Raw genomic sequence first — 25,949 nt, forward strand, 5'->3', positions numbered from 1 at the left:
ATTTTTAAAAAAAGATGTAGGGTGGAGAGAACAGCATAGAAAAGGCCAAAGCATGAGAGAGAACTGAGAGCCACAGACTGAGAATGTGGTCTAGCTCCAGAGAGGAGGGTAACCGGGCTCTGCAGGTTCCCCATGCCCTCCCATACAGCTGTCTCCCAACCGCCAAATACAGTGACTAAAGCACAAGCTCTGGGGTCAGGTATGACTCCCTTTTGGTGAAAAAGGGAGATGCTAGAATTTCATCGGGTGGCAAGAATGAAGAACGCGCCTGGCCGGTGGCACATGCCTGTTATCCCAGCGGCTTGGGAGCCTGAGGAGAATCACGAGTTCAAAGCCAGTCTCAGCAACTTAGCGAGGCACTAACAACTCAGTGAAACCCTGTCTCTATAATACATATATACATACATATACACATATATACAGCCATATATATATATGGCTGCGGATGTACCTCAGTGTTAGTGCCCCTGAGTTCAATCCCCTTTACCTAAATAAATAAATAATAAACAACGCCTTCAAGGTGCCCAGCCCTACGCTAGGCCAGTGGAGAGTACTTTTAGGGGCCCACTCAAGGTCTGCGCAGGCCAGTCGCAGTTTCTGCAGCAACCAAAACACCGGGTTGCCCGGGCAACAGGCTAGTGGCAGCGCGCCTGTATTAGCCGAGGGGAGAGTCTGTTGTCTGTATGCCACATTCGATTGGCCAGCGAGGGCGTAGGATCCGCCCACATTCCCAGTGCTGAGCTGCGCTATAGCTGAGAATCCGCTCACTTTCTAGGTGCGGCGCTAAACTGCCCCTGCCTCAGAGCAGACCTCTGCAAAATGGGTATAACCATGAAGGGTCCTTGTGAGAGGCCTGGGGAAAATGAAGATCAGAGGGAAGAGGTGATAGCACCCGCTGGGTGTTTTGCAGGGGTCCCGGAGGCCGACAAGGATTCAGAAGCAGATTCAGACTCTGACCTGGAGACAGAAGGTGCTCTGAAGCAGGGACCTAGGCCTGACTTCTCACCTTGGGGGCTTCTTGGCAGGTGTGGAGGGAAGTGGGCTGAGACTGAGTGGGAGCTCATCGTTTTGTTGGGTGATTTCAGGGCAGCCAGTGGTCTCTCAGGCCATGCCCACCCTTCTGAGCGACATCAGGAGGTCCATCATTAAGAATATACTTCCAGGGCTTGGGATGTAACTCAGTGGTAGAGTGCTTGCCTGGCATGCATAAGGCCTTGGGTTTTATCCCCAGCATTGCAGAAACAAAACAAAACAAGAACATGTTTTCAGAACAAAGAAATGCAAAATCCTGCCAACGGATCTGAAATATGAGGACAAAAGTCCCACCAGTACAGGAAGAAATGCCTCTAGAAGGGAAACAGCCAGGATAGTAATGGAGGGTAAGGAGGGAGGTGGGTGTGCTAGTGAAGGGCTCCACATTTACCTCCCTTGTTTCCTTCCAGGCATACATGGACTTAGAGAACCCATCAGGGATGCCCTCCACTTGGGGTCTTGCCGGGCCTATAGCATTGTGCCCACCATCTACTTTCTGAACCAAGGCTGTGCCCCAGAATTGAAGCTGAGGCACCGTGGTCTGGGACCCCAGGTACCTGTGGTGGGACTCTGGAGTCAGGGGTGGTTGGGGGGGACCTAGGAGATAATAGCCATGGAATGCCTCTCATTGAGACCATCCCACACACTCCTCAGCTGTCCTTTTTGCCAGGTATATCCCATCCCCTATATCTGGGTAAAGATGGAGGATGGGACACATCAGCCATGAAGGTTGGGGAGCATACAGGCTCCTAACCTGCTGGAGGGTCAGGGAAGACTTCAGAGGGTGAGATCTGATTGGAGCTTAGAGGGAGAAGAAGGTGTCCCTTCAGAATGTGGGAAAGTGAAGGCTTTTGGGTTGGAGGGCACTGAGCAGGCTGAGCCCTGGAAACATGAGCCCAGAGATGGCTAGATGTGTTTGCTGCCCTCAGCCCTGAGAAGAACCTGACCTCTCAGGACTCTCTGCTCTGTTCCAGGGGGCATGGGCTCTGGCTTCCATGTTGACCTCCAATCCCTACATTAAACGGCTGGATCTTCAGGACAATGGGCTCTGTGCGGCTGGTGCAGAGGCCCTGGCCTATGTCCTGAGCAAAAACAGCAGCATCTGTGGTAGGTGCTGAGCCTGGGGCAGGTGGGCAGGCTTGAGTTCTTTCCTTTACTTTTCTCAGTGATGTGGAAAGTCAGGCCTCACTTGGGGTCCACTGGTGGCTAATGGGGGGGGGGTGGTTGCTTAACACAGGATGCAGCACATGAGGGTGGAGTTAAACCCTCTGAGGATCCAGCCTGTGGAGCAGTCAATGCTGGATGCCATTTCTTTCCTGACCAGGTCTACCCTACTCACTCCCCTCCTCCATTGACCAGCACACCCTCTCCACTATAGGGTAGACTCCCAGTGCCTGAATGCAGGGTAGAGGAGAGAGGCAGAGACCAGACTGTGCAAGAAGCAGGAGGGCAAGGTAGGAATTCTCTGAGGCTGGATCCATATGCCAGCTCTGCAGGCAGACTGGACAAGCAACTAAATCTTGTTGAGCCTGTTTCCAGCCTGTGAAGCGGCCCCAACAATACCACTTAGCCATTGGGTTTTGGTGAGTATTAAATAAAACTGAGTATATAAAGTGGTCACCAGAGTATCTGGTCCATGAAAGAGCTCCTTTCCTGGCCACCTGGGCTAGTATCATCAGTCCCTGGCAATAGAACAGAGACCAGTTAACAATGTGGTAGCTATTCCTCTAACAACATTCTCCACAGTACCACAAGGTAGGTAGCTTTTAACCCTTTGGCAGAGAAGTTTATAATCAGGCGAGGAGGGAGAGGTCAGGGGCCCAAGGGGACCTAGCCAATGGGTGGCAGAGCTGAAACTCTAGGATAGTCCAACCTCAAAGTTTCTTCCTCTGCCTCAGGCATGGAGGTTTGGGATATGTAGGAATGGGGATAAGGGTGGTCTTGACTTCAGATCCCACTGACTGAAGAATGATGCTGGCCCCCAGATGTGGATCTGTCAGAGAACCAGATTGGAGTGGCAGGGGCCCAGGCTCTTTGTGCTGCCCTCAAAGTGAACCAGGCTGTGCAGAAGATACAACTGGCAGGAAATAGCCTGGAAGAGAAGGCAGCCCAGTACCTTGCTGAACTCTTGCTGGTCCACACAGGCCTGAAATCCCTGGATGTCAGCTATAACCAGCTGAATGACCAAGCAGGTAATCCCTGGTCTGGGCCACCATGGGACATTACAGCTCATCTTCCTTTGATGATAGGGGAAGGAGGTGGCAGAACCATAGTGAGCATTCATGTCTGGTTCTGCTCTCTCTATATACCTTGGCCCACTCCTTGTCCACTCTAGGTACACACAGCCTTTAACTCATTCCACAAATATCTCATTACCCACTGTTGTGTATACTTAGCACTGGTTTGGCCACTAGGGATCTAGAAGTAAACAAAACAAAGGCCCTGTCCTCAAGAAACACATATTAACAAGATAATTATTAGTAATTATTGGTGCTCCAAAAGAAACAATCTAAAACAAGAAAAGAGTGGGGACTCCTTGCTTTAGAGGGATGGCCAGGGAGGCTTCTTTGAGTAGGTGATATTTAAACCTAAATGAGGTTTGCGAAGAGGTCATGGCAAAACCAGAGGGCGAGAATTTCAAACAAAGAAACAGTGAGTATACAGGCCTGTTTCTCAAACTGGTAGATAACCAATATGACTAGACTAGTGATCCAGGGGAGAGTGACTAGGCTATGGTATAAAGAGTCAATGGCTGCAAGTCATGGCTGAACATGTGAAAATTTTATTTGAGATACTGTGAAAAACATAAGTGGATTGCTTGATCTCTTTCTCTCATGCCCCAGGGCTTTTGCATGAGCAGTCTGTTTGCCAGGAATATACATTTCTGTGCCTGTTCCCAAAGGTTCCAACCAATTATAAGAATCACCTATAAGCAGGCTGGGGATGTAGCTTGGTGTGGTGGAAAATTTGCCTAGCATGCACAAGAGAATCACCTAGAAGCAGGGTGCAGTGGCACATGCTTGTAGTCCTGGATAATCATGAGGATTGCTTGAGCCCAGGAGTTTGGGGACAGCCTGAGCAACACAGTAATACCCTCATCTCAAAAGAAAGGAAAATAAAAAGAATAACCTGGGATCCTGGACCTCTTGAATCATATTTTGAAAGGAATGCACATGTATTTCTACTTTAATAAATTCCCCAGGAGAAAATTGACTGATCTGGAAAGTTTTGGAATTGATAATCTGTCTCAAGCACCAGTGTTGGCCTGTGAGAATCAGCCCTGGAGTTACTGACACTCAGTTTGCCTTCTAAGAAAATTTTACTGTGGGAAGTCAGTGAAATTAAAGGAGAAGTTTATTTCAGATTTTGGCAAAATATAGGTGTCTTTCCAGACCGTCACAATTAGATGGAACTGGTTAGTTATATATTAGTATTTTTGTTACTATAACAAATACCTGAGATAATTAATTTATAAAGAGAAAAGATATATTTTGGCTTAGTTTTAGAGGTTTCAGTTCATGATGAATTGGCCCATTAGTTTGGACCTCTGATGAGGCAGCACATCATGGTAGGGGCATATGGCAAAGCAAAACTACTCAACTTATGGCCAGAAAGCAAAAAGGCTAAGAGGAAGAGGCCTAGGTCTCAAAATTCCCTTCAAGAACATACACTCCAATGACCTAAGACATCCCACTAGGCCCCACCCCTTAAAGGCTCTGTCACTTTCCAGTAGTGCCACTGTGGGGATCAAGCCTTTAAAATATGAACCTTTGGGAGCCACTTAAGATACAAACTATAGCAGAGGTCAAGCACCAGAGAGGCAGCTGGAAGGGAGGGGCTAGAAGCTAAGGAAATACAAATAAGTACACAAGGACGGTAGAATGGGGCCTGGGAAAGGAAAGGCCATTTTGTTTCTCCAAATAGGGACCTGAAGGTATGGCTGATTTCCTTGAGTGGTGAAGGAGTTTTGGTCTTAGTCTCCTCACCTGATCCATGGTGATGGCACCACCTATCTCAGGATGGCTGTGTAGATGATGGAGACCAAGCATTAGCTATTACAGATGTATAAAAGAAGAACCCTCTCACTGACCGGTAATTCAGCAAAGAAGGGATTACTATCAAGTGGATGACCACCACCCTCCCCTCTCAGCTCTGGAAGTGTCTGGGGAAGGAAGAAGTATCCATATCTATGAACCTGAAGGTATCAAAACTGGATTTGGGTGCTGAGTCTGGCTCTTGGAGCAGCAGTGCTTTGGCACAGGGAGCTCTCCAAGGTGCTAAAAGTGTCTGCCACTGTAAGTGCTAGCAGAGAAAGCTGGCTGAGTGCTCTTATTGATTCATTCATTTTTTCCTGTCTGCACTTCTTCAAACCAGCCTTACAAGACATGTAATAGGCTCTGGGCTCATGGGTAGGAGTCAAATTCTTATCTTCAAGGGACTCCTAGTCTGGTGACAGAGACCAGTCAGACAGAAAGAGATCTAGTGGCTACAGCCTGGAAGGATGGAAGGATTTCTGGTGTTCCAGGGATCCAGAAAGGCCCAAACCAGTCTGACCAGGCAGTACAGACTTCTCTAGTCTATGAAAAACCAGATTAGAAATATTAGAGCTGTTATAAAAGTAAGGAAGGGGATTCCAAAATAGGGGACGGCCAAGAGACATGTCAGAGCTGGTGCTCTGGAGAACTGGGAGCAGGTCAGACTGGCCAAGTACTACAGATAGAAAGCATTCTATAGGTTTGGGTTCTTCTCGTTCTACATGCTAAATATCCCTTTTGAGTTTCTCCATACACAGTCACTTCCTTTCAATATCTCCCTGGGCCTCCTCTCCATCACGGCTGTGCTAGCAGTCACCTCTTACCTATAGCAAGCACCGTTCAATGGGTCACCTGACCACTCACTGTCTTTGCTGATGTTTATCATGAGACACTAGGAATCTTGCTGAAATGCTATTTAGCCTTCCCTGATTCCTTGGCTACTATAGGGAAGAGCCTGAGCCCTGTCTTTGACATAGAATTACAGGCTTCTGAGCCTCTCTCAAATACCACCTACTATCTACCACATTGCACCTGCTTCCTTAACCAGCTCCATGCCCGAGTGTGTTTCTCAAATGTCTTTGCACTTCTGTTCTTTCCTGTGTCTACTGTACATTATGCTTGAATACATGAGTGGTGGATATTCGATTCAGAGTTATAATCACTTTTGTGACCCCATCAAGGCCACCACTCTCTTCCTATTCCTCCCTGTTTTAGTTTATATTAGCTTGCATCCCATTAATTTGTATTTATACCTCCCCTATTAAATGTGGATTCTGTGAGGGCAGGGCAAGCCTATGTTGACCTCATCTCTTAGATCCTCCTGCCCAGTAGAGATTCAGGCAACAGTATCATTTTTTAAAAAGGAATGAGCAGAGTTAATAACAAGATCTATCTTGGTGTTCCAAAGGAGAGACACTTGGACCAGCCTTGGCAGAAAACACAGGACTAACAGAGCTTAACATAAGCTGGAATCACCTCCGGGGTCCAGGAGCCATAGTGTTTGCCAGGGGACTAGAGGTATGAGACCCCCATCCAGTCAGTTCCTGGGGCCTCTCCTTTGCAGATCATCAGATATGAACCTTAGATCTTTTTTCTTATTCTTTATTTTTAGGGGGTGTGGGGAACCCAGGGCTTTGCACATCCTCAGTGCAAAATTAAAACTTTAAAGAGAACTTAAAGTGTGTTTGTTTTAGGTAACTTTTATTTTCCTCACCCCATCTGATGACTACAGTACACTGGGCCCACTATCTGGTCATTTACTGAAGGGTCCAGAGCTGAATGTCTTGTACCTTCTCCAGGTACAAACTCTTGGCTAGTAGGGAACATCTGTCAAGTCTTGTAGACGGATACAATACCTTTACATAATTTGTTTATTTTTATTTTTTAATGTTTAGTTGTAGATGGTCACAATACCTTTGTTTTATTTAATTATGTGGTATGGAGGATCGAACCCAGTGCCCCATGCATGTGAGGCAAGTGCTCTACCACTGAACCACAACCCCAGCCATAATTTGTTTCTTTTTATATGGTGCTGAGGATAAAATCCAATGGCTCATGTGTGCTAGGCAAGTACTCAGTGACTGAGCTAAAACCCTAGCCCCACATGTTTACTATTAACATAAATAGATGTTTTTCTGAAAGACACCATTGCAACCCTGAATGCCAGCACACTGACTCAAACGTCTCACTTGCTCCCCTATATATTGAGGTTCATACAACTTGAGAGTCGAGCCTCAAGCAATGCTAGAGTGGCCCAAGGCATATTTGATGTTCCTGTAACAACTACTTTTATGGAGGACCTCTAAGGCAAGGTGGTAGGTCAGGGTTTTTCTTCTCAGAGCACCAAAACATCTCTTCCCGTCAGACACTTGGGCAGATTTTATCCCGCAAAACTTTGCTGGAACCTGAGGTCCTTGGGGCTGCTTTATGTCTCAGGGTCCCTGATATTAAGAAAATCCAACATGGCAAGGTGTAGTGGTGTACACCTGCAATTTCAGAGGCTCAGGACACTGCAGCAAGAGGATGCCAAGCTCAAAACCACCCTCAGCACCTTAAAGAGAGGCACTAAGAAACTTAGCAAGACCCTGTCTCAAAATAAAAAATAAAAAGGGCTGGGGATGGGGCTCATTGGTAAAGTGACCCTGGGCAAAGTCTCTAACAACAACAACAACAAAAACCCCTCCCACATGCATGGAAATCAGATTACTGTGTCTTGGGACCCACTACTGCCTAGTCTCTGGGGGTCCAGAGACCACGGACCTGAATTCCAGCCTCCTCTGTTGTGCTTGGGACTGTTCAGCTCCATTAGCATCACCTCCAAACTATAGCTAATTAGGGGAAGTACAGCACTTTACCTCATCTCTGCTCTTTTTCATTTTGTCCCTATCATGCACCTCAAGCCTCTTGGGCTCTGAGGATATGGCCCCCATGCTTTCTGCACCATGAGATGTGGGTCCCAGATTCACTCTTTATGTTCTAGGCAAATATCTTCCTGAAAGTCCTAGACATCTCTTTTAATGGTTTTGGAGATTCTGGAGCTTCTGCAGTGGGTGAGGCCCTCAAGGCCAACAACGTGTTGGAGGAACTCAACATGAGGTGAGAAGTATAGGGGTATGACGCAGGGACCAGGGGCACTGTGATCTCACTGATATTCATTTTCGTTTCTGATCCTATGATAGTCTACTTAGGAAGGGGTTTGGCCACAATCCTAAGACATCCAGCTCCATCCTTCTCTCTCAAGATCATCACTAATACATTGTGACTCCTAATTCCTGCACTGCAGGCAGGTAGCTAGGGATCCCCAAATGTAAGTGTGAATGACCTTCAGAAGGCCTGGCACAGGATGGTGACCTGTGAGAACTTCCCTGCCTTTCAATGGATCCCCTTCTGGATGGAGCAAGGCCAGGCTTTTGTCTGGTGGCCCCACGGGCATGATTTGTTCAGCACATGGCTGCTTGGGGTCGGCTCTGAATGAAGTTTTTCTCGAGGCCAGGCAGCATCTCAGCCCTCAACAGGTAATGAATGGGGTAGGGGCAAACCCACTGGGGAAAAAGAGGCAGATGTCAGTTAAGTTATAGGCTGTTGTGGCTGAGCCCCTCCCCAGGGGCTGCACCTTGCAGGCAAGAGGCCCCACTCAGTCCAGCACATCTTTCCTCCCCATGGGAAGAGCCAAGGCTGGAGGCAGCAACAGGAAATGCTGAAATTCATGGCACAGCCAGAGCCAACATGTGAGAAGTCAGAAGTGGGACTGGCTCCTTAGAAAAGGCGGCCCCGAGTTGAAGCCCAAAGTTGATTTAGTAGGAGGAGAAGAGAGGATGAGAACAGGGTGATGGGTGATTATCGATAGTTGTTGTCATGGTGATGGGTAGGTAGCATGGAGCAGAACACATGGGGGCACCTGCTGAGCTCAAAGAGCCAGGGAGTGATGGCTGGTCTCCACCACAGGAGGGACACTCTGGCCTGTTGGCTGGGTGATCTCCCTGGAAACGGAGTCACCCGTGAGGCGGCATCATATCCATCTTTTTCACCCTGAGTTGCCTGAAAGACCTGGGCATGAAGGGAGGGTTGGAATGAGAAGCCAATCCTGGTGGATGCAACAGAATATCCAGAAGAGACACTGGGGCAATCAGTCCTGCACAGCTCTTTGGAAAGCTGCAAGAGGAATGAGTCTTTTTTGTCAGAGTTGCTATTGTGCGTTAATTGTACAAAGTAATGGTGTTCTGTGTGATATTTCCATACTCACACTGATCAGATCCAAACTTTCTTTTTCCACCTCCCCACTTCCAAACCCTTCCCAAACTCTAGTAGTCACTAACCTATTTTCAGGTTGATATTTTTTAGCTTCCATATATGAGAGAGAACATGTGACCCTTGTGTTTCTGTGTCTGGCTTATTTCACTTAACATAATGTTCTCTAGTTTCATCCATGCTGCTAATGACAAGATGCCATTCTTCTTTATGGCTGAATAATACTCCATGGTGTATAGGTACCACATTTTCTTTATCTGCTCACTTGCTGATGGACACCTAGACTAATCCTGTATCTTGACTATGACTCATAAGTTGTTTTTTTTTTTTTTTTCCAGCAACAACCGAATCTCTGCAATAGGAGCCCGGCACCTGGGGTTGGGCCTCCGGGTCAACCAGACACTAAGGATTCTTGTTGTGAGTGCTAACCTCAAGAGGGAAGCCTCAGCATAGACCTGCCCTGTGCCTGTCCACACAGATGCCTCATCCACACATCACCAAACCCAGGGCCACTGGATGGGCGGCAGTGTACACAGACTCCAGAGCCCTGATGGGGTCTCTGGGAGGGGGGCCTCCTGGATTACTTTTGCAACTACTTCTTCCTTTTGCCATTCAGTCTCCCACCTCTGGCCTGGCCCATGCTGAGATTCACATTCCTCTTCTGTCCACCTATCCCTCCCAGCACTATGTCCTCAACAACATCTTGCTGACTTTTCTTCTCTTCCTTTTGGGGTGCTCCTCTGTGGAAAGTTGCCAGAGAACCCCTCGCTTGGCATTCATCTCCCCTGCTCTTTCTCTTCTGTCCTGGAACCCAGGGTCAATGCAGGTGGATTTGTTTGCCACTGCTCAGACATACCTGAGGCCTGTGTGTCTAAAGGGAGTTGCCTTTCTTCAGAGTTGCAGGTGAAAAGAGTCACTGAGCAGGGCTCAGAGTGGAAGATGGAGAAGGGAGGGAGCCAGGCAAATGTGGAGAAAAATCTCTGAGGTCTGCTGTACCAATAGCTTGTGCTAGGGGACAGTATCACCAGCACTGGGGACAGGGTTGGCATCTGGCTCTGCTCCCCATCTTCAGCCTTCCCAGGTCTTCTCTCATTAGCTTTCCCACTCCTTGCCCCTCAAAAACTGTGACCTCTTTCCCAAGCTTACATGCACCTCTCCAGCACTGACAGTCTCCTAATCACAATGAACTCTTGAGAGTTTGTCATGAATGCTTCACCTCCATCTAGGGGTTGCCTCTCAGTGGGAGAAACCAAGTCAGAAGATGGGGGCCAGAGCCTGACCCATGTCTCTTCCCCACACTTTCCCTCCAGTATCACCTCCAGCAGAGTGCTGCCTCAGCCCGGCTGGCTGGGCAAAATAGCCGGGGGGGGGGGGGGGGGGGGGGGGGTGGTGACGAACAACTTGTGTAGATTGATACAGCAGGAGTGAGAGCCGTTTATTGTAGGACAACAGAGGTATTTATACATTCCACACAGCTTATCCTAATTAACATAAACTCGATACAGCAGTCAACCAATAAGAAATCTCCACACTTAATGGCTCGCTGGTGTTACTTCACAAACCACTCCCTCTGGCATTTTGCCAGGCGCCATCCTGACTTGTTTACAGACTCTAACAGAGTGCTCAGGCTGTTGGTTCTTCCTTTTCTCCCTTTCTCAGGTTCTGTTAAGCTGTTAGTTTTCCCAGTTCTGTCCTTCCTTCCCATCTGCTGCCTGATGATCTTTCTAAAATGACAATGCCCCTGTCACTTCCTGCTAAACCTTTCACTTCTGATAAATCCAAGCTTTATACCTCATCAATAATAGCACATCATGGGGATCTGGACTCTTCTAAACTCTGCTTCCAAGTTCATTGCTCTTCAGAATTTGCATGCACCCACTCATACACACACACACGCACACACACACACACACACACACACAGAGGATACTATTTACCACCTTTGCTTTTGCTCCTGTTGTTTTTGCTGAAATGCCCCTATCCATCCTCTACAACTGTAAAGCTTGGTTCTGGGGTTTTACTCTCCAATGACGACCTCCCAGGTGGTATTGGCATGCACCCTTGCATTGAACTTACCACACTGAATTTTACATTTCTTTTGCCTCACCTTCCCTGAGCAACTGAACTCTTATTTAAGAATCCAGTGTGTTTTTTGTCTGCATCTTTGGCTCCCAGCATAGAGCTGAATAGGTGCCTTGTCAGCATCCACTCCATTCCTCTCTTGCCCAGCTCAATATCCTCACCCAGGGCAATATGTCACACAGAAACACCTGTTGAGTTGAGGCAGTGGGGCCTTCCTAACCACACTATGAGAAGAAGTGCCCTCATTCCCTTGTAGGTCGCTCTCAGCCTACCTGGACTCAGCTTCTCTTAGTTCTGTGTTGTCTTTCTTAGGTGTCCAGGAATCCCATGCAAACTGAAGGCTGCTCTCATCTCCTCAAGTCTGTCCGGGACAACCCAGCATCTGCACTAGAACTGCTAGATTTCTCTGTAAGAGCTTTTAAAGCCATTTTCTGATCCTCCCAACAACCCTGTTACATCTCCATTTGAGAGGAAAGAAATGGGGATTACAGAAACAAAGTGCTCTACTCAGATACACCAGTGGCAAGTGAGAGTTCCAACCCAGGTCTCAATGCAGGTCATGACACTACTGCAACTCTGCTCCCACTCTGGGCTGGCATCTGTAGCCTGGTCTGACCTTGGGCCCCGACTGTGTTCTTCCTTGGCTGAAAGAGCAGAGGTGGAATTTGGGGGCACCATGCTTAATATGCATGGATGTTTCGATCTGCAGGTTCAGCACTGGGCAAGGGTACCCTTCTTCCCTCCCCCATCCCAGCCAGTACTGCCTGCAGGTGGACTGCACTGCTGGAAGATCCATTTGTGGATTTGTGTGACAGCAAGGGAATTAGAACCCACTTTTAATGCCATTTTAATTTTTTTCCTGGTTTCTTTCTTTTTTTTTCTAGTTGGATAGTTTGCCTTTATTTTATTTGTTTATTTTTAAGTGGTACTGAGGACAGAACCCAGTGCCTCACACGTTTTAGGCAAGCGCTCTGCCACTAAGCCACAACCGCAGCCCAATTTTGCTTTTTTAGTATGGGAAAGAAATGTCACTCTTTTCTATTCTATGTCAATTCATCATTAAGGAGAGACTCCAGAATCACTTTGTGTATGTGTGTGTGTGGGTGTGCGTGCACATGTGGTGTAGGGGATGGAACTCAGGACCTCACACATGCTAGGCAAACACTAAGCTATGTATCCAGCCTGACAGAATATGAAGTTTTAAAGTTTGGTTACCAATCAATGCTCATTCTAACCTAGACTATTTAATCCACACTTGAGTCAGTCATACCAGAACTATTTTCACAGTTCTATTCTTCCTAGATTGTCCTTACAACTCCAAAGCCAGAAAATTAGCATGACTTAAAAATGTTTCTTCAGTTCTAAAAATCCTTTTCAACACTGTATCTAATCGTTCTAGAATAAGGGGGGTGGATAATATATACATTTGCCTGCCAAACTACACATTTATTCAATACAATATATGGTCATTAGCAAAGGCCTCTAATATAACAGAAATACCACTAGTTTTGCAATCAGTTCATGCCTGGGACCAAATCCTGAGTTCATCAATGTGGGATCTTGCACAAGGTTCTGAACCAAAGAATCATCACACAAGCCAGGCTCTAATGTTCTATTTTCTAGTCTTTAACTGTTATCTTAGTCTAATCTGACTAATCCAGATTTTATCCTCAGCTCTGAGGGGAATGCTTATGACTTCTTGTAGTTGAAGTAAACTCCCTTCCAGAGCTCAGCCTTTTCTTTATGTGAAATGGGGCTAATACATGCCTTCCAGGGGCACTGTGTACATAGGATAGGAACTAGGTGTAGTGGTGTGCATCTGTAGTCCCAATTACTCAGGAGTCTGAGGCAGGAGGCTCTCTTGAGCCTAGGAGTTCAAGACCTGCCTTGGCAACACAGAAGGACTCCATCTGTGTTGAAGATAGTAAATTTAAAAATTTTAAAGTGAAAAAGATGGAATGAGATGATAGACCCTGTAGGTAGGACTTGCACAGAGAAAGGCTCAATTAATGTGCTAGTTCTCTTCTCCTCAGGCCTCTTCCCATGCTAAAGAGTGCCTAAAGATTAAGATGGATCTCAAGCAGCATGTACCCATGTAACTATCCCCTCACATGGAGAAATAGAGCATGCCCTTAAAAGCCCCCCCCCCTTGAATCCCTTCCCTTTTCTATTTTAATACTTTGGGAAGTGTGAGATCATCATCCATGGGAGAGAAACTGCCCAGAGGAACTTCTTGGAGACCTTGTGTACAAGTAATACAACCAAGTTCCCAGAAAGGAAGAATGCACTGTCTTATCATGGGTTTCTCCTTAGGATATGCAGGTGAACAGAGAGTTTGATGACCTTGCTAGCTCAGTGAAGGTGATTCTTCCAGGCCTTTGCATAAAGACTGGTGCTCCCAGAGTGAACTATAAGAAAGAGTTGCTGCCAGTCTTCAGACCACCCCCACCAGCATCTGCTCTTAAATGACTTTGGAAGATGGCTTCCTCATCTCCCAATAAGTCACTTCAGTTTCCACATGGTGGACTACTGGACTCTTGACACTTGTACCTTCCTCTGCTCCATGGACCCTGCTATAATCTAGGCCTTCCTTTGCCATCACTCATTCATGTAACACATTGGTGTGGACACAGGGTGAAAGATGTCCCTGTTCATCTTCCATATGTTCCTGTTTTAGTGACCTTGGAAGAAAAAATATGAGAAGGAGTACATATCGCACTCCCAAACTACTTGCAAAAATTCAACTTGTCACAGCCCTTTGGGAAGGCAATTGTTATTATGCACTGAGAGTCATCAAATTGTCCGTTTTGATCCAAATGTTTGTGTAATTGTTCTACAGAACTAATCAGAGATACACAAAAAAATTGTTGCCTGAAGATGTTCACTGAAATGCTGTTTATAATAATGAAATATGGAAGTAAGTTAAATGCCCACTAATTAAGATTTGGAACTCTGCAAATGTTAAAAGCCCCATGCTCAAAAACATTGAAGAATTCATGAAAATATACATGATGTAAGCGAGTACATCAAGGTAAAAAACTCCTATGGTTTTTGGCATTTCCTCAAAAGTTTAATCATAGAATTACCAACTGAACCAATAATTCCTCTCTATGTGTATACTCAAGAGAATGGGAAATATATCAATGGAAAAACTTTTTCAGGTATTGTTCATTGTAGCATTATTCATAATATCCAGAAAGTTGGAATGCTTATCCATGGGTACATACAATATGGCATATCCATACAATGGAATGTTATTCAGCAACAAGAAAGAATTATGCAGAGAACTGTGGTCTCACCTGCAATCCTAGCTATTTGGGAGGCTGAGACAGGAGGACTGCAATTTGGAGGCCAGCCTAGACAAGTTACAAAATCCTATCTCAAAATCATTTTGTAATATAAATTTTTTAGTTGTTGGTAGGCCTTTATTTTACTTATTTATTTATATGCAGTGCTGAGAATTGAACCCAGTGCTTCACACGTTAGGCAAGCGCACTACCACCAAGCTACAACCCCAGTCCTCAAAATAATTTTTTTTAAAGTTAGGGATGTAGCTTAGTGGCAGAGCACTTGCCTAGAATGTGTGAGGCTTTGGGTTCAATCCTCAGCACCGCACACATCCATACATAAAAAGTGCTGTGTATGTAGTTCAATGGTAAAGTGCTTACATAGCAAGTATGAGACTGTGTTCAATCCCTAGTGCTAAAAAAAGAGAAAAATGAAATTTATATGACAAAATTTTCTTAAATTGATTTTGGTGATGAGTGTACAATTCTATGAATATACTAAAAGCAATTGAATTGTATACAGTACTTTGAAAGAAAGAATTTTATGGTATGTGAGTATTATCTCAACAAAGCTCCTTTCTAAAAAGGAGAAATTTGATACATGCTACAGGGATGAAACTTGAAAACATGTTCAATGAAAAAAGTAAGTCACATATATTGTCAAGAATATATATGTGATTTTGTTTATTTTTATATTGAGGATTGAATCAGAAGTGTTTTTCCACTGAGCTATATCCCCAATCCTTGTATTTTTGATTTGGAGACAGAGTCTCCCTAAGTTATTGAGAGTCTCACTAAGTTGCTGAGGTTGGCTTTGAACTTGTGATCCTCTTGCATCAGCCTCCTGGGTCACTGAGATTACCCGCATGCACTAGTACCCTGGATTGTATAATTCTGTTTGTATAAAATGTCCAAAATAAGCAAATCTTCAGAGAAACAGAGTATAGGTTGTTTAGGACTAGGGAGATGGGGGAATTAGGGGTTGGAAGTTACTGAATTTGGGTTTCTTTTGAGGATAATAAAAACATTCTAAATCTGACTATGATAATGTTATGCAACTCAACGATGTTGTAGAATCAAGCCCAGTCCAGTGGTGGGTACTTGTAATTCTGGGAAGGCTGAAACAAGAGGATCACTTGAGCCCAGAAGTTTGAGACCAGTCTGGTCAACATAGTCAGACCTCATCTAAAAAACAATAACGTGGACTGGGGTTGTGGTAGAGCTCAGTGGCAGAGCACTTGCCTAGCATGTGTGAGGCACTGGGCTCCATCCTTAGGACCACAAAATGAATAAATAATAAATAACAAACAAAATAAAGGCATTCTGTCCATCTACAACTACAAAAAAAATAAAAAAATAAATAAATAAAGATATCATGTCTATCTACAACTAACAAATTTTTTTTTTAAAAAAAGAACAAAACATAGAGCTGTACACTTCAAATGAGTGAATTGTACGGTATATCAATTATATCTCAAGAAAACACTTAGAAAAATATTGTTTGATCCCAATTTTATTAAAAAATGTATGAATGTATATATTCAGGAAAAAAGACAAAACAGACTCACAGAAATATTAATAATGTGTATCTCTAGATTGTAGGTTTATGGATTATTTTTATTTATAGTTTTTGGCCATTTACACACTATATACTCTGAATGTGTTAATTTTATAATAAAAAAATATTTAAAAACACAAAGTAATACAGACTATAATTAAGTTCTGTGCATGATATTGTTGGATCTCTGAGTAAAGTGGGTGCTGAAGAGTGGATTGAATTGTGTCCCCCTAAAATTATATGAAGACCTATTCCCCTATGTGACTATATATAAAGACAGATATTTTTTAAAAATATAGTTTTTTTTTAGTTGTAGTTGGACACAATACCTTTATTTGTTTTTAAGTGGTGCTGAGGATCAAACCCAAGGCCTCACATGGGCTAGGCGAGCGCTCAATTGCTGAGCCACAACCCTAGCCCCTGGAGACAGGTCTTATGAGGAAAGAATTATGGTTAAAAAAGGTTTCAAGGGTGAGGACATGATATAATCAAGTTAGTGTCAAGAGACCATAGAGTTTGTATGCTTCTCTTGTAGATATAATGATAATGTAGCTGTTTGCCATAATATAAGGACATGATAAGAAGGTAGCTGTACAATACAATGTGAGGACATAGAGGGTGGCTGTCTAAAAGACAGGAAGAGAGACTCTGGACCTTCTAGTCTCTATAAATGTGAAAAAAAGAAATTTATTTTGTTTCAGTCACCTAGTCTATTATAGCTGAGAGATGACTAATACATAAATATGTGCTCTCCTGGGCAAAAGAGGCAAAGGGAGGGCAATGGTCTTCTGGTTTCCCTGACTCAGAAGACCTCACTCTGTGACCCTCTTTGTACCAAAATGATCTTTCTAAACACACAACTGATCCCACAGTTCAGAGGCTCCCCATGTACTCACAGAAGTCTGAACTCCTTAGTTTGGTGTGTCCCATTGCACAGGATGGTACCAGAATCTCCTCTAAAGAGGGAAAGTTAAAGTCTGGTTCCATTATTTTCTCAGGAGATGCCAGAGCAGTAGTTTCCATTCTGGTAATAAGCTGGAAGTACACCCGGATTCCTCATCCCATACTTTTCTCCAAAGTTCACACATACTGGGTTCTAAAGGAAGTTGAGATAATCTTTAAGGGAAGAATCTGATGATGGTTCCAAAGTTCTCCAAAATGAGGAATGGGTCCTAACCCAGCTCTTCTGGGTTCAGAGTGTACCCACCCCCATCCCCAGAAACCCATTTCTCAGGAAAGAAGTATTCAGCTGGGGGTGGTGGCGCAAGCCTGTAATTCTACTCGCAGCTACTCCAGAGATAAGGCAAGAGAATCTCAAGGCCAGACTCATTTGTGTCAAATTTTTTAAAAATTCAATAATAATAATAATAGTAGGAGGAGGAAGCCAGGTGCCAGCCACGCCCAGACCAGAGGAGGAAGCCCGGCCCTGCCCTGCCTGCTAGTCCGGAGGAAGCCCATCAACCCTTAAAACCCATCAAAGGGGTTGTGGCTACCAGCACTGTTCTGCAGCTGATCCAGGTACCCGGTTTCCAACTCCCCCACTCTTAGCTGCGATAACTCAAAATATTTCCCACAAGCTTTTGGGGGTTGTAGCTATCAACGCAAAACAACAACTGTACAGGCACCTGGTTTCTACCTCAGAGACTAGAGTAGGGAAGATACAGGTGGAAGCTCATGTCCTTTCACACTGGCTATACCCACCACCCTGAAAACAGAGGCTCAAGCTAGGAATAGACAACGCCACCTACTGGAAGCAAGGAAAACAGAGTTCTGAGAGAATTTTTTTTTTCTCTCTCTCTTTTCTTCTCTCTCTTCCACAACTTCAACATATGTGAAACCAAGAACTGTGCATGAACAACCAAATTACCAAAGTAATATAATATAGAAGAATTGCATATACACCACCTTCCCCCCATTTTTTTTCTTTATTTCTATCTTACTTTCCTTTTCCTTCTCTCTTATTTCTCTTTTCTTCCTTGTTATTTTTTTTTCTTTTCTTCATTCATATTCCCTCTATCCCACTTTCAATCTCCTAACTTTTGCTATCTATACATAGGGTAACTATCTAAATACAGATAGGAGGTTGAGTCTATACATTCTTCCATAAATTACCAGTCTATTGGTTAGAGTTCTCCAAAGGTGCTAAGTTAGTTTAACCTCATACCCTCACTCCTTTCCCTCTAAGTATAACATCCTTCATCTGAAATTAAGTTTTCTATATGCCACCAGATATGGTATGCCTTTTATGAAACTAATGACTATATTCTTAAATAATAATTAAAACCAATATCTATACACTTAGAATCCAACTATTAATGTATTAATAATGAAAACTTGTGCTTAGATGATGTACTGTTGATATTGGGAACTATTAACATTGTCTTTCGCCGCAAAAGAGGGATTTTGGAGCTATACAAGAACAATACAAATATATAAGGGGAAAACCATTAACACAACAGTTTCACAAAGCTAGAAAGAATCATGAGCAGTAAGAAAAGACAAGGAAAGAAAGGACCACAAACAATAAAGGTCAATTCAACATTAGATGAGGTAATATCTGCAGCTGATGGAATATCAGACAAAGAGTTCAGGATATACATGCTTCAGATGATCTGGAGTCTCAAGGAAGACATCATACAGCAAATTCAGACAATGAAAGATCACTTTGACAATGAATTACATAAACAAATCCAAGAAGCAAAAGATCAACTCTATAGGGAGATAGAGGATATAAAAAACAAACAGAAATCCTGGAAATGCAGGAAACAATAAACCAAATTAAAAACTCAAATGAGAGTATTACCAGCAGAGTAGAACACTTAGAAGATAGAACTTCAGACAACGAAGACAAAGTTTTTCAACTTGAAAAGAACATAGACAGCTCAGCGAGAATGTTAAGAAATCATGAGCAGAACATCCAAGAATTATGGGATAACATAAAGAAACCAAACTTAAGAGTTATTGGGATACAAGAGGGTATAGAGGTGCAAACCAAGGGAATGAGCAATCTATTCAATGAAATAATACTAGAAAACTTCCCAGACTTAAAGAATGAAAAAGAAATCCAAATACTAGAAGCCTACAGGACACCTAATGTACAAAATCATAAGAGATCCACACCAAGACACATAATAATGAAGATGCCCAACATACAGAATAAGGAGAGAATCTTAAAAGCCACAAGAGAGAGGAAGCAGATTACATTTAGGGGTAAACCAATCAGGATAACTGCTGATCTTTCAACACAGACTCTGAAAGCTACAAGATCCTGGAACAACATATTTCAAACGCTGAAAGAAAAAGGGTTCCAACCAAGAATCATGTATCCAGCGAAATTAAGCTTCAGGATTGAAGATGAAATAAAAATCTTCCACGATAAACAAAAGTTAAAAGAATTTGCAGCTAGAAAACCAGCTCTTCAAAACATCCTCGGCAAAACATTACAGGAAGAGGAAATGAAAAATAACAATGAAAGCCAACAGCGGGAGGTAGTACAGTAAAGGAAAAACTAATCATAGAGAAAAAACAAATCATGTTAAGTAACATACATAATCAAATATGGCTGGAAATACAAACCATATCTCAATAGTAACCCTAAATGTTAATGGCTTAAATGCACCAATCAAAAGACATAGGCTAGTAGAATGGATTTTAAAAAAAGATCCAACAATATGCTGCCTACAAGAGACTCATCTGATAGGAAAAGACATACACAGACTAAAGGTGAAAGGTTGGGAAAAATCATACCACTCATAAGAACCCCGGAAGCAAGCAGGGGTGTCCATACTTGTATCAAACAAAATAGACTTCAAGCCAAAGTGAATCAAAAGGGATAAACAAGGACACTACATACTGCTCAAGGGAACCATACACCAACAAGACTTGACGATCATTAATATATATGCCCCAAACAATGGTGCAACTACGTTCATCAAACAAATTCTTCTCGACTTCAAGAGTCAAATAGACCACAACACAATAATGATGGGAGATTTTAACACACCTCTCTCACCACTGGACAGATCTTCCAAACAAAAGTTGAATAAAGAAACCATAGAGCTCAATAATACAATTAATAACTTAGACTTAATTGACATATACAGAATATACCACCCAACATCAAGCGGATACTCTTTCTTCTCAGCAGCACATGGATCCTTCTCAAAAATAGACCATATATTATGTCACAGGGCAAATCTTAGCAATTACAAAGGAGTAGAGATACTACCATGCATTTTATCTGATCATAATGGAATGAAATTGGAAATCAATAATAAAATGAGAAAGAAAAAATTCTACATCACATGGAGATTAAACAATATGCTACTGAATGAACAAAGGGTTACAGAAGACATCAAAGAGGAAATTAAAAAATTCTTAGAGGTAAATGAAAACTCAGACACAACATATCGAAATCTCTGGGACACTATGAAAGCAGTACTAAGAGGAAAATCCATTTCATGGAGTTCATTCCTTAAAAGAAGGAAAAGCCAACAAATAAATGACCTCACACTACACCTTGAAGCCTTAGAAAAAGAAGAACAAATCAGCAGCAAATACAGTAGAAGGCAAGAAATAATTAAAATCAGATCTGAAATCAATGAAATCAAAACAAAAGAAACAATCAAAAAAATTGACAAAACTAAAAGTTGGTTCTTTGAAAAAATAAATAAGATTGATAGACCACTAGCCACGCTAACAAAGATAAGAAGAGAGAGAACCCAAATTACTAGCTTACGGGATGAAAAAGGCAACATCAAAACAGACAATTCAGAAATACAGAAGATAATTAGAAATTATTTTGAAACCCTATACTCTAATAAAATAGAAGATAGTGAAGGCATCGATAAATTCCTTAAGATATATGAGCTACCCAGATTGAGTCAGGATGATATAAACAACCTAAACAGACCAATATCAAATGAGGAAATAGAAGAAGCCATCAAAAGACTATCAACCAAGAAAAGCCCAGGACTGGACGGATATACAGCAGAGTTTTACAAGAACTTTAAAGAAGAACTAATGCCAATACTCTACAATCTATTTCAGGAAATAGAAAAAGAAGGAGAACTTCCAAATTCATTCTATGAGGCCAATATCACCCTGATTCCCAAACCAGATAAAGACACCTCAAAGAAATAAAACTATAGACCAATATCCCTAATGAATTTAGATGCAAAAATCCTCAATAAAATTCTGGCAAATCGGAATCAAAATCATATCAAAAAGATCGTGCACCATGATCAAGTAGGATTCATCCCTGGGATGCAAGGCTGGTTCAATATACAGAAATCAATAAACGTTATTCACCACATCAATAGACTTAAAGATAAGAACCATATGATCATCTCGATAGACGCGGAAAAAGCATTTGACAAAGTACAGCATCCCTTTATGTTCAAAACACTAGAAAAACTAGGGATAACAGGAACTTACCTCAACATTGTAAAAGCTATCTATGCTAAGCCTCAGGCTAGCATCATTCTAAATGGAGAAAAACTGAAGGCATTCCCTCTAAAATCTGGAACAAGACAGGGATGCCCTCTCTCACCACTTCTATTCGATATAGTTCTTGAAATACTGGCCAGAGCAATTAGACACACAAAAGAAATTAAAGGCATTAAGATAGGAAAAGAAGAACTTAAATTATCACTATTTGCAGATGATATGATCCTATACTTAGAAGACCCAAAAGGGTCTACAAAGAAACTACTAGAGCTAATAAATGAATTCAGCAAAGTGGCAGGGTATAAAAATCAACACACATAAATCAAAGGCATTCCTGTATATCAGTGACAAATCTTCTGAAATGGAAATGAGGAAAACCACCCCATTCACAATATCCTCAAAAAAAATAAAATACTTGGGAATCAACCTAACAAAAGAGGTGAAAGATTTATACAATGAAAACTACAGAACCCTAAAGAGAGAAATAGAAGAAGATCATAGAAGATGGAAAAATATACCCTGTTCATGGATAGGCAGAAATAACATCATCAAAATGGCGATATTACCAAAAATTCTCTATAGGTTCAATACAATGCCAATCAAAATCCCAACGGCATTTCTTGTAGAAATAGATAAAGCAATCATGAAATTCATATGGAAAAATAAAAGACCCAGAATAGCAAAAGCAATTCTAAGCAGGAAATGTGAATCAGGAGGTATAGCGATACCAGATTTCAAACTATACTACAGAGCAATAGTAACAAAAACAGCATGGTACTGGTACCAAAATAGGCGGGTGGACCAATGGTACAGAATAAAGGACACAGAGACCAATCCACAAAATTACAACTATCTTATATTCGATAAAGGGGCTAAAAACATGCAATGGAGGAAGGATAGCATCTTCAACAAATGGTGCTGGGAAAACTGGAAATCCATATGCAACAAAATAAAACTGAATCCCTTTCTCTCACCATGCACAAAAGTGAACTCAAAATGGATCAAGGAGCTTGATATCAAATCAGAGACTCTGCTTCTGATAGAAGAAAAAGTTGGCTCTGATCTACATATTGTGGGGTCGGGCTCCAAATCCCTTAATAGGACACCCATAGCACAAGAGTTAAAAACAAGAATCAACAAATGGGACTTACTCAAACTAAAAAGTTTTTTCTCAGCAAGAGAAACAATAAGAGAGGTAAATAGGGAGCCTACATCCTGGGAACAAATCTTTACTCCTCACACTTCAGATAGAGCCCTAATATCCAGAGTGTACAAAGAACTCAAAAAATTAAACGATAAGAAAACAAATAACCCAATCAACAAATGGACCAAGGACCTGAACAGACACTTCTCAGAGGAGGACATGAATCAATCAACAAGTACATGAAAAAATGCTCACCATCTCTAGTAGTCAGAGAAATGCAAATCAAAACCACCCTAAGATACCATTTCACTCCAGTAAGATTGGCAGCCATTATGAAGTCAAACAACAACAAGTGCTGGCGAGGATGTGGGGAAAAGGGTACGCTTGTACATTGCTGGTGGGACTGCAAATTGGTGCGGCCAATTTGGAAAGCAGTATGGAGATTCCCGGGAAAGCTGGGAATGGAACCACCATTTGACCCAGCTATTGCACTTCTCAGACTATTCCCTGAAGACCTTAAAAGAGCGTACTATAGGGATACTGCTACATCAATGTTCATAGCAGCACAATTCACAATAGCTAGACTGTGGAACCAACCTAGATGCCCTTCAATAGATGAATGGATAAAAAAAAATGTGGCATTTATACACAATGGAGTATTACTCAGCACTAAAAAATGACAAAATCATGGCATTTGCAGGGAAATGGATGGCATTAGAGCAGATTATGCTAAGTGAAGCTAGCCAATCCCTAAAAAACAAATGCCAAATGTCTTCTTTAATATAAGGAGAGCAACTAAGAACAGAGCAGGGAGGAAGAGCATGAGAAAAAGATTAACATTAAACAGGGATGATAGGTGGGAGGGAAAGGGAGAGAGAAGGGAAATTGCATGGAAATGGAAGGAGACCCTCATTGTTATACAAAATTATATATAAGAAGATGTGAGGGGAAAGGGGAAAATAAAAATAAAAAACAAGGGAGAGAAATGAATTACAGTAGATGTGGTAGAGAGAGAAGATGGGAGGGGAGGGGAGGGGGGATAGTAAAGGATAGGAAAGGTAGCAGAATACAACAGTCACCAGTATGGCAATATGTAAAAACGTGGATGTGTAACTGATGTGATTCTGCAATCTGTATACGGGGTAAAAATGGGAGTTCATAACCCACTTGAATCAAATGTATGAAATATGATATATCAAGGGCTTTGTAATGTTTTGAACAACCAATAAAAAAAGAAAAAAATAATAGTAGTAGTAGTAATAATGATGGTTGCAGATATAGCTCAGTGATTAAAGGCTTACCTAGCATACACTAGATTCAATCCTCACCAATGCAATATAAAAAAAAAAATAAAATAAAATACATAAATGAGGGGGATGTCCAAATCCCGGCCCATTAGTTCACAGGCACTCACTGGGAATGGATTCTCTGCACCAAGAAGGAGCAGAAGGGTGCAGGAAGGGGGCATGGTGACTGTAGTAACTGCAGGGAGGCTTTGGCCTGTTTGCAAATCCTGAATAATGAGCAAGGTGGCCAAAAGTCATAGAGCAACCAAGAAAGGGTCCAAGGCACTTGGTAATCCTCTTCTCGTGTAGGATTCACAAGCCGGGGGCTGGGTATACAGCTCAGTTGTTCAATCCCCAGCATCAAACAAACAAACAAACAAAAAGATTCACAAGCCAGGGCCTTACTTGTACGATGATGTCCTGTACTACAAAGTGGTTATGCCCAGGCTGCCCCAACCTCAGGGTCTGAGGATGATCCAGAACGCCGCATACCAAGTCATCGGTGATTCTGCGACATTCCCGCCAAAGCCCCATCCAATGAGAAAGCGCCATCACTTAGAATTGAGCAACAGCCAATCAGAAATGGGATCTGGGGTCCTGGCCCGCCCTAAGGAGCTCTGAACCAATGACTACGTGGGCAGCGGCGGTTTAATGGTCACGACTCGCGCACTCCGCGGGTAGTTGGGCACACTGCGACAGTTGAGGTCAGCTAGAGTACTTGGGCGGCATCTGCAGAGCTCACCATGGTGAGGTCGGGGACCTGGGGGAGGTGATGAGACCAGGTGGGAGGGCATACAAAGCCCACGTGAGGTGGCCAGGGAGAGGGATCCTTCCAAACGCCCAGTGTTTGGGCCTGGGCAGGGACAAGAGTTGGAATCAGGAGATCTAGGGAGGAGGACACATGAGCACATTGGCTAGCCTCTGTATTTTCATGCCGCGGGGGCAAGGATGGCCCTAATGGAGGCATATACAGAGTGTCCAGGGCATGGAGCCCATGCCGGTACTATCGTCTCCTGAAGCTGGGTTGTAAAGAGGCAGGATGGCAGCCGGGTAGTTTGAGGGACTGTTTTTGTTTTAGAAAATGCCCATGGCTTAATTTTTCAGTCACTACTAAAAATTATTGAGGACTTTAGAGAGCGTCTATGTGATTAATAGGTACAGATGCTTATTATGTTAGAAATTTAAAAAGAGAAGCTTTTAAAATATATGTTTGCTTAAAAGGAATGCATGTTAAAATAAGTAACAAAGTTTGACTAACGAACGTTTGTCAGTTATTATTTTATTTTAAATTAGTGTCCTAGATGGCTGTCCATACTCCAGTCTACTACAGAGGCTGAGGCAGGAGAATCACTTGAGTCTGGGAGTTTGAGCAACATAGCCAGCCCCCTCCTCAAATTTAACACACACACACACACACACACACACACACACAGACTGCTATCCCATAAAAAACTGGCAACTTCATCTTGCAGCTCAAGTGTCTTTTCACAAGGCAACTGGATTTAGTATGAGTACTTGGGCTTTTTGTGACACTACTTAAGAATAGAAATGTAATCACTTCTTCAAGGACATTCTTCAATGAAACCGATTTTTGTTTGTTTGTTTTACTTTAAGTATATAGGGATGGTGCCTTGTTTTGATCACTGCTAAGGTGATAGTACTTTTTACCCATCACTGTGCCCCACTAAGAACTGGGAAGTTCCATTGAGGAATGCTTTGGGAAAAGAGATCAGCAGAAACAAAGAAGTATTGATTGGAGGAGGCACAACTTTATTATAAAGCAAAGAAAGGAGGACAGAAAGAAGGGTAGTTTGCAGATTTGGTGGCAGG

General features: G+C 42.8%; 1 protein-coding gene across 1 annotated transcript; it reads left to right on the top strand.

The window, feature by feature from the left end:
* The first annotated feature begins 831 nt into the window (after nt 1–831).
* Lrrc74b (leucine rich repeat containing 74B) lies at nt 832–13,865 on the top strand. The gene is made up of 9 exons (XM_027924312.1): nt 832–970; nt 1,443–1,585; nt 2,007–2,139; nt 3,018–3,224; nt 6,475–6,584; nt 8,047–8,162; nt 9,653–9,731; nt 11,709–11,804; nt 13,710–13,865. The coding sequence occupies exons 1-9, from the start codon at nt 832–834 to the stop codon at nt 13,863–13,865; spliced, it is 1,179 nt and encodes a 392-aa protein (XP_027780113.1).
* The last annotated feature ends 12,084 nt before the right edge of the window (nt 13,866–25,949 follow it).

Source organism: Marmota flaviventris, chromosome 1, assembly GCF_047511675.1.
Source record: "Marmota flaviventris isolate mMarFla1 chromosome 1, mMarFla1.hap1, whole genome shotgun sequence".
NCBI lineage: Eukaryota > Metazoa > Chordata > Mammalia > Rodentia > Sciuridae > Marmota > Marmota flaviventris.